The 13,380-nt window shown below is 41.4% G+C and overlaps 1 protein-coding gene across 1 annotated transcript in view; it reads right to left on the reverse strand.

Annotated features, from left to right (window-relative positions):
• Positions 1–581: 581 nt before the first annotated feature.
• Positions 582–13,380, reverse strand: part of TNNI3 (troponin I3, cardiac type) — a 30,283-nt gene continuing 17,484 nt past the window's right edge. Inside the window, exons 7-9 of the mRNA XM_075190977.1 lie at positions 6,603–6,788; positions 3,313–3,418; positions 582–806 (exon numbers count right to left, since the gene is read on the reverse strand). Of these exons, the coding sequence (XP_075047078.1) occupies positions 3,317–3,418; positions 6,603–6,788 (288 nt within the window). The 3' untranslated portion in view covers positions 582–806; positions 3,313–3,316. The remainder of the gene's footprint in view (positions 807–3,312; positions 3,419–6,602; positions 6,789–13,380) is intronic.

Consider the following 13,380-nt stretch of genomic DNA (forward strand, 5'->3'; position numbering starts at 1 on the left):
TCCTCCCCGGTATAGAACAGCCTGATCGCCTGATTTATAGTTGGACATTAGTCCATTTGAGCCACGTAAAAAACACAACTTACATAAAATTTGTCACACTGGACATGCACCCAACCTAAGCCCGTATTCTCAGTTTAGCAATTCTTATACTTGTGACTACTTGCTCTTAGAGAGACAGATCAGGGATGTTCACATGTAAGTTCTGAGAGTGTAAGCTCATCTGGCGAGCGCCATCTTTAACGTCTGTTTCTTCTCATTGCCTGTGATGTAATTGTATCATAGTGTCCTCCATATACAGCGCTGCATAAGACGCCCATGCTTTATAAATAAATAATAATAATAATAATAAAATTTAGCATAGTAAGAACGTGGACACGCAAGTCAATCAGGCCTTTAGAGACATGTCCGATTTTAAACCTTCTCAAAAGACAGACACATTTCTGCCTATACATCTAAAACATGTCCTTTATGCCTTATATGGCTGCTCTGACCTTATAATTAATTCTAGAGGTTAATTTTCCATAATAATATTATCAATACATGTGACACTTTTTTTCTTTAAATGATTTAATGGATCAGCAACAATACCCATGCATAGCAATAGATCACACATCAAGTATACCGAATTATGAAATGTTTATTTGTGACTGTAAATTTATGCAGGGATAATACAGGACATAGACAACATGTCATGTGACCAGGTCATCACAGACACTATCATGATAAATACACTTGATACCAGGTAACATAGGATCTTGGCAGGTGTGATGTTCTCCAATGCAGTGTTCATAAATACTACTTCTGGCCTAAAAAAAAAAAAACAAGGACACGGTATAAGAGACATTGTATAGTGGTAATAATGTACTGGGCTGCACCCAGGGTGTAACATGTTCCTGCAGAGATAATATTGAAATGTAAATGGGATGGTCACTGAAAGTAATATTGTAACTACATGTACATGTCAAAGTGGCAATAAAGTATTTGAACATATTTGAAAAAATGCTATTATGTATTAAGACATGCTCATCAAAGACCTGTTGGGATTTGAAGGGGTATATTTACTAAGCTGCGGGTTTCAAAAAGTGGAGATGTTGCCTATAGCAACCAATCAGATTCTAGCTGTCATTTTGTAGAGTGCACTAAATAATACCCCATTTACACTGCCTAAAAGACCCGGGTTTTTTGCCGGGGCGAACCCCGACGACCTGGGTCTAGGCTCAGTGTGAATGGTTCCTGGGGCATCTACCCTGGTCGGATGACCTGGCAATTAGACCTGGGTCTTTTGGAGGGTTATTCCCAAGACCGACCTGGGGAGGCGCCAGTGTGAACGATGAGACCTGGGTTTTTCAACCCGGGTCTCTCCGAACACCACTGTAAAGTAAAAAAAAAAAAAATCATCATCACAAGAGGAACCAATCAGAGCTCCTCTTGTGATGTTGTCATGGAGACCCGGGCAAACCCGTGTTCAGTGTGAACACGGTCTACCCGGGTATCCTGCACTGTCCCTCGGCAATATCCCGGGTTCATATACCCAGGATATTGCCAGGGTGGCAATCTGAAAGTAGTATAATGACAGCTAGATTCTGATTGGTTGCTATAGGCAACATCTTCACATTTTCAAACCCGCAGTTTAATAAATATCCCCCGAAATGTTGAAATAAAGCAAGACACGACCATTGCAGAAATGAAAGAGTGCTATATTTCTTACCTTCATTATAAATATGGATGAAGTTCTATGAAAGCCTCATTGTGGGGGGGGGGGGGGGGGGGGCGACTTGGCTGCTAGTGTATATGGATCCAGGATATTGAGGAGATAGCTACATTATATAGCTTTGCTGTTACATGCCTGACTTCATGTATTTCTGGTATTAAATAAATTGGGAAACATTTTTGTACCATGGAAGCGCCCCTGTCTGTGCTTTGTGTTACAATTGTGTTTTTCACATGGAGATTGGGTATTTCTGGGGAAACTGCAGCGTATATCCTATATTGGTAATTCAAATAACGTACATATTTATATATTAATTCTATAGAGAAATAGATTCACCTAAGGATGCAATACGGTCACCTAAGGTCACCTTACTGAACTGGCGGTTTTACTAATGACAGATTTAGGTGTTACTTACATTGATGACCTTTTTGACCTTGCATTATATAAAGGAGTTTACAGAACAGAGCTACTAATGTGTTAACACTTATATTTGCATATAATTTGCATCCTCTTATCCTTAAGGACTCTTAAGTTTCAAGTAAACAGGGAAGCGGAAGCACTACATAAACAGTTGATAGGGGAACTTACTTATCTTAGAGCATAATCTCTTAGTGTTAAGTAGACCTTAAACTTGTAAATACAATTCAGAAGTCTTAGCTATCCATATTTGCAAATATATGGTAGGCCACCCGCCTCTTGACGCTGCTTCTGCTAATAGGACAGTCCTTACTCTGAACACTGAGAGTCCCTAAACTATCTTGAAAATAAATGTACAGCACACTGATGTCATGCATGAAAAAGACTAAATAAAACTGCCTCCTATCTATCCAAATTCTAAACAATGAAAGTCCCTTTATCAGGACCGTATCATTAGCAAAAGCACAGTGAAAAGGTGAATGGTAAATCATAGTGTTACTGTCTGACAGTAGTGTGTTGGGGGATTTTTGTGTGTTCTAGATAACCCCTCCCTTTTGAGTACCCTCTGTTACCTACAAATTAATTACACAATTTCCATTTTGTGTATCAAGGAGACCTTAAAAGACTTTAATGACCTGTGAAAGTCTCCTTAGACCCAATTCCAGTGCCACTTCTCAGGTCCCTTAAAGGGCTAGTTCAGTGGAGCTCAAACTTTCACAGTTCAAGGCACCCTTAGGATCTCCATAATTTTTTCAAGGCACCCCTTAGCCAAAATAGTTACCAAGTAGTCCCCTGCTTTGCTTACTACTGGCCCTGGCCACGGCACCCCTGTGAGATCGCCACGGCACCCCAGGGAACCGGGGCACACAGTTTGGGAACAACTGGGCTAGTTGCATGCAGGGGAGAGGACTTCATCACAGGGACATAACACTCCATCACCAAGCACCAATTAGTGGTGCCATCCTATCTCCCTGAGCAACGCATTTTGCTCTTCTGAGATTACATGAGAGTCGGCAGAGGAGCAGTGAAACCCTGCGTGGGATGCCAGATCTGGAAAGGAATTAGTTAGTTTTAAAGTATTTAAATGTTAGTGGCCCCTGGCTTTTTGTGCCCATGACCCAGTTTCTCTTAAACCACACTTCCCAATATATGACACTAATATATGTATAATTTAGTAACAATACCTTCTTAGACCTGCACAGCTCCAGAGGATTCAAACTTCTTTTTCCTGCCCTCCATTCCACTGAGCGCGTCAACATTCTTTCTCCAGTCTCCGACTTCACGTATATCCTAGATGGCAGGGGGCAAGCAGGCATTATGTCTATGGCTGTCAGAGTGCTTACTGTACATCCATTAATTACAAGAACACTGCTCAGTGCACCTTACGCACAGAGGAGGCAGCCATTTATCAAAGCACTTTGAGCTTGAGACATCATTAAGGTAGTTTGTGCACCAGTGTTGATGCTGATTCTTTGAACTGCTAAACGGGTAATGCGAATAAAGCCTAACTACCTAAAGTTTAAGTAATAAAAAAATAAAAAAATAAGGAAAGGCAACTTTTTGTTATCACGCAGGTGATAATATTTGGATTTTTGCTATTATATTTTCAGGTGGAAGAATAACCTGACCTCCTCCCTTTCACATGTGAGCTGGAGATATCATTTTACATATATGAGTACAGATTGACTGAAAATTCACTACCCCCTCCCATTAATTACAATGGAATTGGACTCACAGGTTTGTCTTTATGGTAACAATTATCTCTTAGGGGTATATACATGAAAGGGTGAAAAGCCCTGATGCCACTGATAGCTCCAACATCAGCGCTAAGACTCACCGAAGCTCATCAGAGGAAGACTGTTTAACAAGGATCATCATCATCATCTATTTATTTATATAGCGCCACTAATTCCGCAACACTGTACAGAGAACTCATTCACATCAGTCCCTGCCCCATTGGTGCTTACAGTCTACATCCTCTAACAAACACACAGAGAGAGAGACTAAGGGCAATTTAATAGCAGCCAATTAACCTACCAGTATGTTTTTGGAGTGTGGGAGGAAACCGGAGCACCCGGAGGAAACCCACGCAAACATGGGGAGAACGTACAAATTCCACACGGATAAGGCCATGGTCGGGAATTGAACTCATGACCCCAGTGCTGTGAGGCAGAAGTGCTAACCACTGAGCCACCATGCTGCCCACAATCATGGCGGTACAAGCCATTTTTACTAAAGGAGAAATATAAACCCAAGCGAGAATTCCATTAGTCGCGAAGTGTCTCTGGAACTGCCGCCAATGTGCGCGGCACGATGTCCGAGCATCATATCCCTGGGAACTGAATTCCCCCCCACACGTTTGGGTCACACATTTGCCTATCCCCACAGGCTCTCCTGCGGAAGCGACACATTAACCCTTACCTCTCTGGGACAGTAGGTGAGTATCACTCAGCTGCCTCTGCAAGATTTTAAAGATAAATGATGGCGATAGGTGTTCTTTTTCTATGGCTGCTCTAAGTGGCGATAAAAAATTATCGTTAATAAATAGACGACTTGGTGCTGCTGAGGCGCTGATATGGTTTAATATTGTTTTTCTATTATAACGCAGCAGAAAACCGTTTACCATTATCATATAAGGGATTATACATAGTTGTTTGAGTGCGCATCTCGTTAATTGTTTGTGGAAATGACTAATGTGTAATTTTTTTAAGGTAAATAGAAAAATAATGAATTGATTGTTTATGCATTCGTACTATCAAAGAAAAAGTCAGCTTCACCTTAGAATATAACTTTAGAGTGTATTAAATCTAGGTCTGTAGGTTTAACATATACTCCAAAATGTATTCCTGGCTCAGAAAGGCTGCAGAGATTGTTTTCCTAGGAGTGTTTGCTGAAGTGATGGCGTTCCCAATATTTAGGCAGGACATCAAGTGAATGAGCTGTAGAGCACCTGGCGCCAGGCATGATGTCATTGGAATCTTTCTGGCGCTGCCTTTAATCTGTCCCCAAGACCCCTCTTCTCCGAAGCAGAGTGTCAGCATCCAGGCATTTGCAAACCACCCTCACTACTAGACAGCAGAGGCTGAGAGAGGCAATGGGCTGGATTTACTAAACTGCGGGTTTGGAAAAGTGGAGATGTTGCCTATAGCAACCAATCAGATCCTAGCTTTCATTTATTTAGTGCATTCTACAAAATGACAGCTATAATCTGATTGGTTGCTACAGGCAACATCTCCACTTTTTCAAACCCGCAGTTTAGTAAATATACCCCAAGTTGTCTTACAATTAGTAACAAATGATTCACTATAAGATAAGAATGTTATAAAAAAACAATCACTCCACTAATGCAAATTTAATAGTTTAAAATTTTTAATCTCTTACGTGCCATTATGTTTTTTAAATAATTGACATAATAAATTTGTATCTATTATATTTACATTAGTGGATTAGGAGTTTTTGTTTTGTTTTAACATTCTAATCTTACAGTAAAGTACTAGCCTAGAGCTAATATTAAAGGACACCCCTTCTAACCATAAAAATAAACCGTAATAATATGAATAATACCTGGACGGTACAATATATAAAAATTGGATCATTATTGGTTAAAGAGGTTGATCCTGTTTCTAGTGCAAATAAAACTCAACAATATATTATACTATTAATAAATGTACATGTGAAATGTTGCAGTCAGTGACATAATTATACATCTATCACACTTCATGCTATTACATTGGTGGGTTGAACCGCTGTAACAGAGCAGTAGAAGGTACGACAGACATAACAATCTGCTAATCTAGTCCTCCTTTGTGGATGCCGATTCATCAGGGGAAGCTGACAGTGGAAGGGGTTCTAACTTAGAGAACCCCACTATTCAGGTAAGGGGGGGGGAAGGAAGATTCTAAAATATGGAATTTGCCTTTAAAGCTGGATTAGCTTCAAAAGACATTTCTACATCTTCAGACATATTTTGTACATCGGTAAGTTTCACTGTACACCAGTAACACATTTATAGCTCTAATTCGGATTACTGTCTGTTTGAACCTTTATCCTTTGAAATGTAGATCAAATTAGACTCATTTCCTCCCATTTTTGGTTGGCCAGTTTGCTCACTAAACTCAAAATTGACTAACGTCTTTACATATGTGGCCCCATCGTGAAGATAAAATCCTATATACTCAGACAGGAGTTGAACTAGCACAGTGGTGGTGATGACCTTCACTGGAACCTTACAAGGTCAAATGACTGGTTTGGAAGTGGAGATCAGATTGAAATCAGACAATGATCCTAGTGACTGAAGCACCAGAACTGTGTAATTTGGCCTTTACGTGTAGTGGAATAAAATGCTCATTGGATGATCAGTTTCCGCCATGAGGACATGAGTATCCAACATAGTCCTTTAAGAACTATGCAATTTGAAATCCCATCCAATCTAATTAATTTGGGCAAGTCAAAAGACAATGATATCACCATTTACCTTATCGGCGTCATCTTTTTTGGCTTGCTTAACTTGCTTGAGATTAGCTCTCAGGTCCATGGCAGCTTTATGTTTCGTGCCTAACAGTGCCCGCATCATGGCGTCTGCTGATAAGCGCACTCTGCGCAGTGGCGGCCGTTTGAACTTTCCACGGAGATCAAAAATCTTTTGATTCAAGTCCTCAATCTGTACAGTGGAAAGTATATTGTGTGAGACCAGCTTTTGACCTTTTCAAATGCACAGTATGGTTGTAATAAATATTAAATATGATGCATTGTAAAAAAATTAATTGTATGTAATAGTACATCCAAATTAGAATATAAATGTCTAATTCCTCCTCCCCTCATTAATTTCCTATTTTATACAAGGAGATATAATGGACCTTTCCATAGAACATTTTATTTAAAGTAAGATAGTCGCCCCTGTAGACTTCTCTTTGGGACTAACCAACGAAGGACCTTTAAAGTGCACGTGCCTAGTCTTCATGCTTTAAAAACAACTCCGCAAACTATATAACTGTGTCTAGATCTGCATGAGCACTGAAAAATTCAAAGAGGTACATTGTACAAAAATGAAAACATCACATCAAAGCCAAACTTCCTACCACTTTATAATAACCCCTTTCCTTGAATTCAAATTTCCCCCCTAAAAAATGGCTTAGGGGTATATGTATATTATCAAGCTGCAAGTTTCTGACGGGTTTGAAAAGTGGGGATGTTGCCTCTAATACCCAATCAGATTCAAGTTGTCATTTTGTAGAATGTGCTAAATAAATGATAACTAGAATCTGATTGGTTGCTATAGGCAACATCTCCACTTTTCAAACCCGTCAGAAACTTGCAGCTTGATACATTTACCCTTTAGTGTCATTAATAGTTTTATTTATTATCATGAGACCTGAGGGTACATCAGGACTGACTTTATTACATGTGTGCTTGAAACTTTGTTTTACATTGTTTTATTATCAGAGCTGATAATTCAAGTACTGTTGCAGTGCTAAAATGGCAACGCAAGGAAGTCAGGAAAAACCCTAATATAAACTCTCAACAGTCCCTACTTTTTCCATAATCTCACTCTAGAATACGAAATCTCATATTTGCACTGCTCAGCAATCTAGGAGCACACGTGTGCCTACCACGTACTTCACAGGGACTTTCCTGCTGTGCCAGCTCCTGTTGGCCACTACAATCTTCTACTCCTCTATAAATTCCATCTTGCCCTGAGAGACCAGGCACTACGGCAGGAATCCAGGAGTGCATTATTTTTTTTATTGAATGCAAGTTTTTATGCACTAGTTTCACTGAAAACCCTTTTCTGATTCTTTATCTACTTTTTTTCCAATCAGATTGGTCCATCATTGGTATCATATCGTAATATATAGATAAAGGTATTGAGACTATCTTATCCATAAACCTGTTATCCAGAAGGTTCCAAAAACCAGTAACAAAAATAGTAAATAATTGTTGTTTTTTAGTAAAAAAGTTATACATATATATATATATATATATATATATATATATATATATATATGAGCCGCAATAATTTTCTACTACATTCACTGTGAGGAGCACTGCTAAACAATTTAATGAGGAGGGGAACTTTGATGTGTATTTTTGGAACATTTTAGGCATGGGTAAACACCCTTATCCAGAAACCACCAAGGTCAATGGTGTCTGTATGTGTGTACACAAATATATACATACAACCATAAACACACACACACACACGCACACACGCACGCACGCACGCACACGCACGCACGCAGAAGTTCTAGCGGGAGAGGAGTACACTTCCAGTAACAACTACACTGGTGGGGTAGCGTCATTAAGTGAGAGCGATGAAGGTGAGTGGGAAGCCACAGGCAATGTTAGACAGGAAGGAGCAGACTGTCCCAACAGCAGAGTAATGATACAAGTAGGGATGAGTTGAAAGCTCCACAGAAAATTCACCTTTTTCATCATTTAGCTGTGAAAAGCCCTTTGAGATCATCTGACGGCGGTAAGATTTGCTGGACCTTGCCAGAGATGGCTCCCCCTAAGCACAAGAACTGCCACAATGCTTATTCTGTTATCTCTGTCTCGGAACGGGGAAAACAGAAGATATGCAATGAGAAAATGCTTTATTCTTTGAATAAAGCATCTTTAAAGGGTCAATATTTTGAAAATGTTTTATTTTGGATCAATTTTTATACAATAATAATCAGTATTATTGTTTTTACTAAGAAGAACTGAGAGTCCAAGTCTGGCCGTTTAGTTCCACTACTCGAGTGTGATCCTGTTAGCTGGGTCCTGCATTCCTAACCCTTGCTGCTAATGGCTAGTATTGCCAAGGCATTTGAGTATCGCTCAGCTCCCTAGGCGAGATTTTAATGATAAATGACAGCGATGAGAAAGCTTATTTGTGGGATATTAATAAATAGACCCCAAAGTTCATAAATCCAACCTGCTTTAAGTTTCTGCCAGCGGGCTCGGATTCCGCTAATCCGAGCCCACCCGAACAGTGCGAATCCGACGGGATCCGAGCACTGTTCGGGTATTTCCGGCGGCGCCCTCAATCCAAAACGAGGCTATGACATCCAAGTCTCGCGTCGGATCTCGCGAGACTCGGATGTCATAAATTCCCCGCTTGCGGCCGCCATCTTCATTTGGGCTGAGATCAGGGAAGAGAGAGGTTGTAGGGTAGAGGTGCTCCTGTGTGATCAGTCCAGCTTTATCCTTTTGTCCTGTGCTCTGTGCTGCTGAGTCCAGTGGTGCTTTGGCCAGTGCTCTGTCCTGCTGAGTCCAGTGGTGCTTTTGTCCTGTGCTCTGTCCTGCTGAGTCCAGTGGTGCTTTTGTCCTGTGCTTTGTTCTGCTAAGTCCATAGTAATTTTATAATTATTAAAAAATCATAAAAAAAAATAAAAAATAAAATAAAAAAATATACAAAAATAATTTAAAAAAAAATATAAAAAAATAATTTAAAAAGTATAAAAAAAAATTCTAGTGCAATATATTCTTGCAGTCCAAAAATATTAGTACTGCAATATTTACCTACGTTCACTGTTCTTGCAGTCCAGAAATATTAGTACTGCTAAATTAAAATACGTTCACTGTTCTTGCAGTCCAGAAATATTAGTACTGCAATATTTACCTACGTTCACAGTTCTTGCAGTCCAGAAATATTAGTACTGCAATATTTACCTACGTTCACTGTTCTTGCAGTCCAGAAATATTAGTACTGCTAAATTAAAATACGTTCACTGTTCTTGCAGTCCAGAAATATTAGTACTGCAATATTTACCTACGTTCACAGTTCTTGCAGTCCATAAATATTAGTACTGCAATATTTACCTACGTTCACTGTTCTTGCAGTCCATAAATATTAGTACTGCAATATTTACCTACGTTCACTGTTCTTGCAGTCCAGAAATATTAGTACTGCAATATTTACCTACGTTCACTGTTCTTGCAGTCCAAAAATATTAATACTGCTAAATTAATATACGTTCACTGTTCTTGCAGTCCAGAAATATTAGTACTGCAATATTTACCTACGTTCACTGTTCTTGCAGTCCAGAAATATTAGTACTGCAATATTTACCTACGTTCACAGTTCTTGCAGTCCATAAATATTAGTACTGCAATATTTACCTACGTTCACTGTTCTTGCAGTCCAGAAATATTAGTACTGCAATATTTACCTACGTTCACTGTTCTTGCAGTACAGAAATATTAGTACTGCAATATTTACCTACGTTCACAGTTCTTGCAGTCCAGAAATATTAGTACTGCAATATTTATCTACGTTCACTGTTCTTGCAGTCCAGAAATATTAGTACTGCAATATTTACCTACGTTCACTGTTCTTGCAGTCCAGAAATATTAGTACTGCTAAATTAAAATACGTTCACTGTTCTTGCAGTCCAGAAATATTAGTATTTTATTATTATTAATTTTTATTTATAGGGCACCACTAGGTGTCCGTAGCGCCGTACAGGGACAAACGAAATTACAATACAAGGAGAGACAGCACAGTACAGTAAACAATAAGCACAGTAACTCCGTGAGCTCAAAGCACAGCAAGGGTGGGGGAGGGGAGAGGGGAAGGTCTGCATACGACGGAGCCCAAGAGGGAGAACACGGATTATTGGGAGACCCCCGGGGGGGGGGGGGGAGAGGAGGGAGCGGGAGGGGACATGGGAAAGAGGGTCCTCGAGGAGGACGGCAAGGTTGCTGGAGAGCAGAGTTAACAGTGGTGAGGCAGGAGGAGAGGTGACCCTGCTCAAAGGAGCGTACAATCTAAGGGGTGAGGTAGGGGTGAGGTAGACAGACAGAGAGACACGGGGGAGAGAGGGAGGAATGGAGGATAGGGGAAGGGGAATGAAGGGGAAGAGGCAGAAGAAAAGGTAATTAAGTGGGAGACTGGAAGGCTTTACGAAAAAGGTGGGTTTTTAAAGCCCGTTTGAAACTGGACAGATTAGGGGAAGTTCTGATGGAGGGAGGGAGCTTGTTCCAGTGGAGGGGGGCAGCGCGGGCGAAGTCTTGGATACGCGCATGGGAGGAGGTGATAAGGGGGGAAGAGAGGCGATGGTCATTGGCAGATCGGAGAGGGCGGGAAGGAGCATGAATATAGACGAGGGTGGAGATGTAGGGTGCAGTGGAGTTGGCAAGGACCTTGTAAGTAAGAGTGAGGAGCTTGAAGAGGATTCTGAAGGGGAAGGGGAGCCAGTGAAGGGATTGGTAGAGGGGGGAGACCGACGAGGAGCGGCGAGAGAGGAAGATGAGAGGAGGGAGGGAGAGAGATCAGGAGAGGAGAGGTATAGTTGAGTGTCATCGGCGTAGAGGTGGTAGTTGAGGCCATAGGAGCTGATGAGTTCACCCAGGGATGAGGTGTATAAAGAGAAGAGCAAGGGTCCCAGAACAGAGCCCTGAGGGACCCCGACTGGAAGGGTGGACGGGGGGGGAGAGAGACCCAGAGGTGGTGACGGAGAAGGAACGGTCAGCAAGGTAAGAGGTGAACCAGGACAAGACTGAGCCGGAGAGGCCAAAGGACTGGAGGGTGTGGAGGAGGAGGGGGTGGTCGACAGTGTCGAAGGCTGCAGAGAGATCGAGGAGGATGAGAACGAAGAAGTGGCCCCTGGCTTTAGCAGAGAGGAGATCATTGGTGACTTTAGCCAGGGCAGTTTCAGTGGAGTGAAGGGGGCGGAAACCAGACTGGAGAGGATCGAGGAGGGAATGTACAGAAAGGTAGGAGGAGTACTGCAATATTTACCTACGTTCACTGTTCTTGCAGTCCAGAAATATTAGTACTGCAATATTTACCTACGTTCACTGTTCTTGCAGTCCAGAAATATTAGTACTGCAATATTTACCTACGTTCACTGTTCTTGCAGTCCAGAAATATTAGTACTGCAATATTTACCTACGTTCACTGTTCTTGTAGTCCAGAAATATTAGTACTGCTAAATTAAAATACGTTCACTATTCTTGCAGTCCAGAAATATTAGTACTGAAATATTTACTTACGTTCACTATTCTTGCAGTCCAGAAATATTAGTACTGCAATATTTACCTACGTTCTCTGTTCTTGCAGTCCAGAAATATTAGTACTGCAATATTTACCTACGTTCACAGTTCTTGCAGTCCAGAAATATTAGTACTGCAATATTTACCCACGTTCACTGTTCTTGCAGTCCAGAAATATTAGTAGCAGAGATTTAACTATAATGGAATACAAAAATTTTGAGCATAAAGTAGGGAAAGATCAAGACCCACTTCCTCCTAATGCTGAAGCTGCTGCCACTAGTCATGACATAGACAATGAAATGCCATCAACGTCGTCTCCCAAGGCCGATGCCAAATCTCCTAGTAGAGGGCATGTAAAATCCAAAAAGCCAAAGTTCACCAAAATTAGCAAAAAAAGAAAATTGAAATCATCTGAGGAGAAACATAAACTTGCCAATATGCCATTTACGACACGGAGTGGCAATGAACGGCTTAGGCCCTGGCCCGTGTTCAAGACTAGTGGTTCAGCTTCACCCAAGGATCTAAGCCCTCCTCCCCCCCCCCCCTCAAAAAAATTAAAAAGAGTTATGCTGTCAGCAACAACATAGCAAACAACTCTGCCTTCTAAAGAGATGGCATCACAAATCCCCAAGGCAAGTCCAAGGGTGTTGGTGGTTGCGAAGCCTGACCTTCCCATCACTGTACGGGAAGAGGTGGCTCCTTCCACCATTTGCAGCACGCCCTCTACATATGCTGGAAGGATCACCCACAGTCCAGTTACAGATTTGGCTAATGAAGGTGTCAATGTTGTACACCGGGAGGAGGATATTGATGTAGCTGGCACTGAGGAGGAAGTTGACGAGGAGGATGCTGATGTGGTTATCTTAAATGAGGCACCAGGTGGGGAAACAGTTGTTGTCCATGGGATGAAAAAGCCCATCGTCATGCCTGGGCAGAAGACCAAGAAATCCACCTCTTCGGTCTGGAGTTATTTTTATCCCAATCCGGACAACAAATGTATGGCCATATGTAGCTTATGTAAAGCTCAAATAAGCAGGGGTAAGGATCTTGGCCACCTAGGGACATCCTCCCTTATACGTCACCTGAAGAACCTTCATAATTCAGTGTTTAGTTCAGGACCTGTGGCTAGGACCGTCAGCAGTCCAGGGACACCTAAATCCCTTGGTCCTGTTGTATACACACTAGCAACACCCTCCTCGTCAACTTCCTCCACGATCTCCATCAGAGATAGTCCTGCAGGCCATGTCTCCGGCATGACTGAGTCCTCTTCAATC

Source organism: Mixophyes fleayi, chromosome 11 (genome assembly GCF_038048845.1).
Source record: "Mixophyes fleayi isolate aMixFle1 chromosome 11, aMixFle1.hap1, whole genome shotgun sequence".
Taxonomy (NCBI): domain Eukaryota; kingdom Metazoa; phylum Chordata; class Amphibia; order Anura; family Limnodynastidae; genus Mixophyes; species Mixophyes fleayi.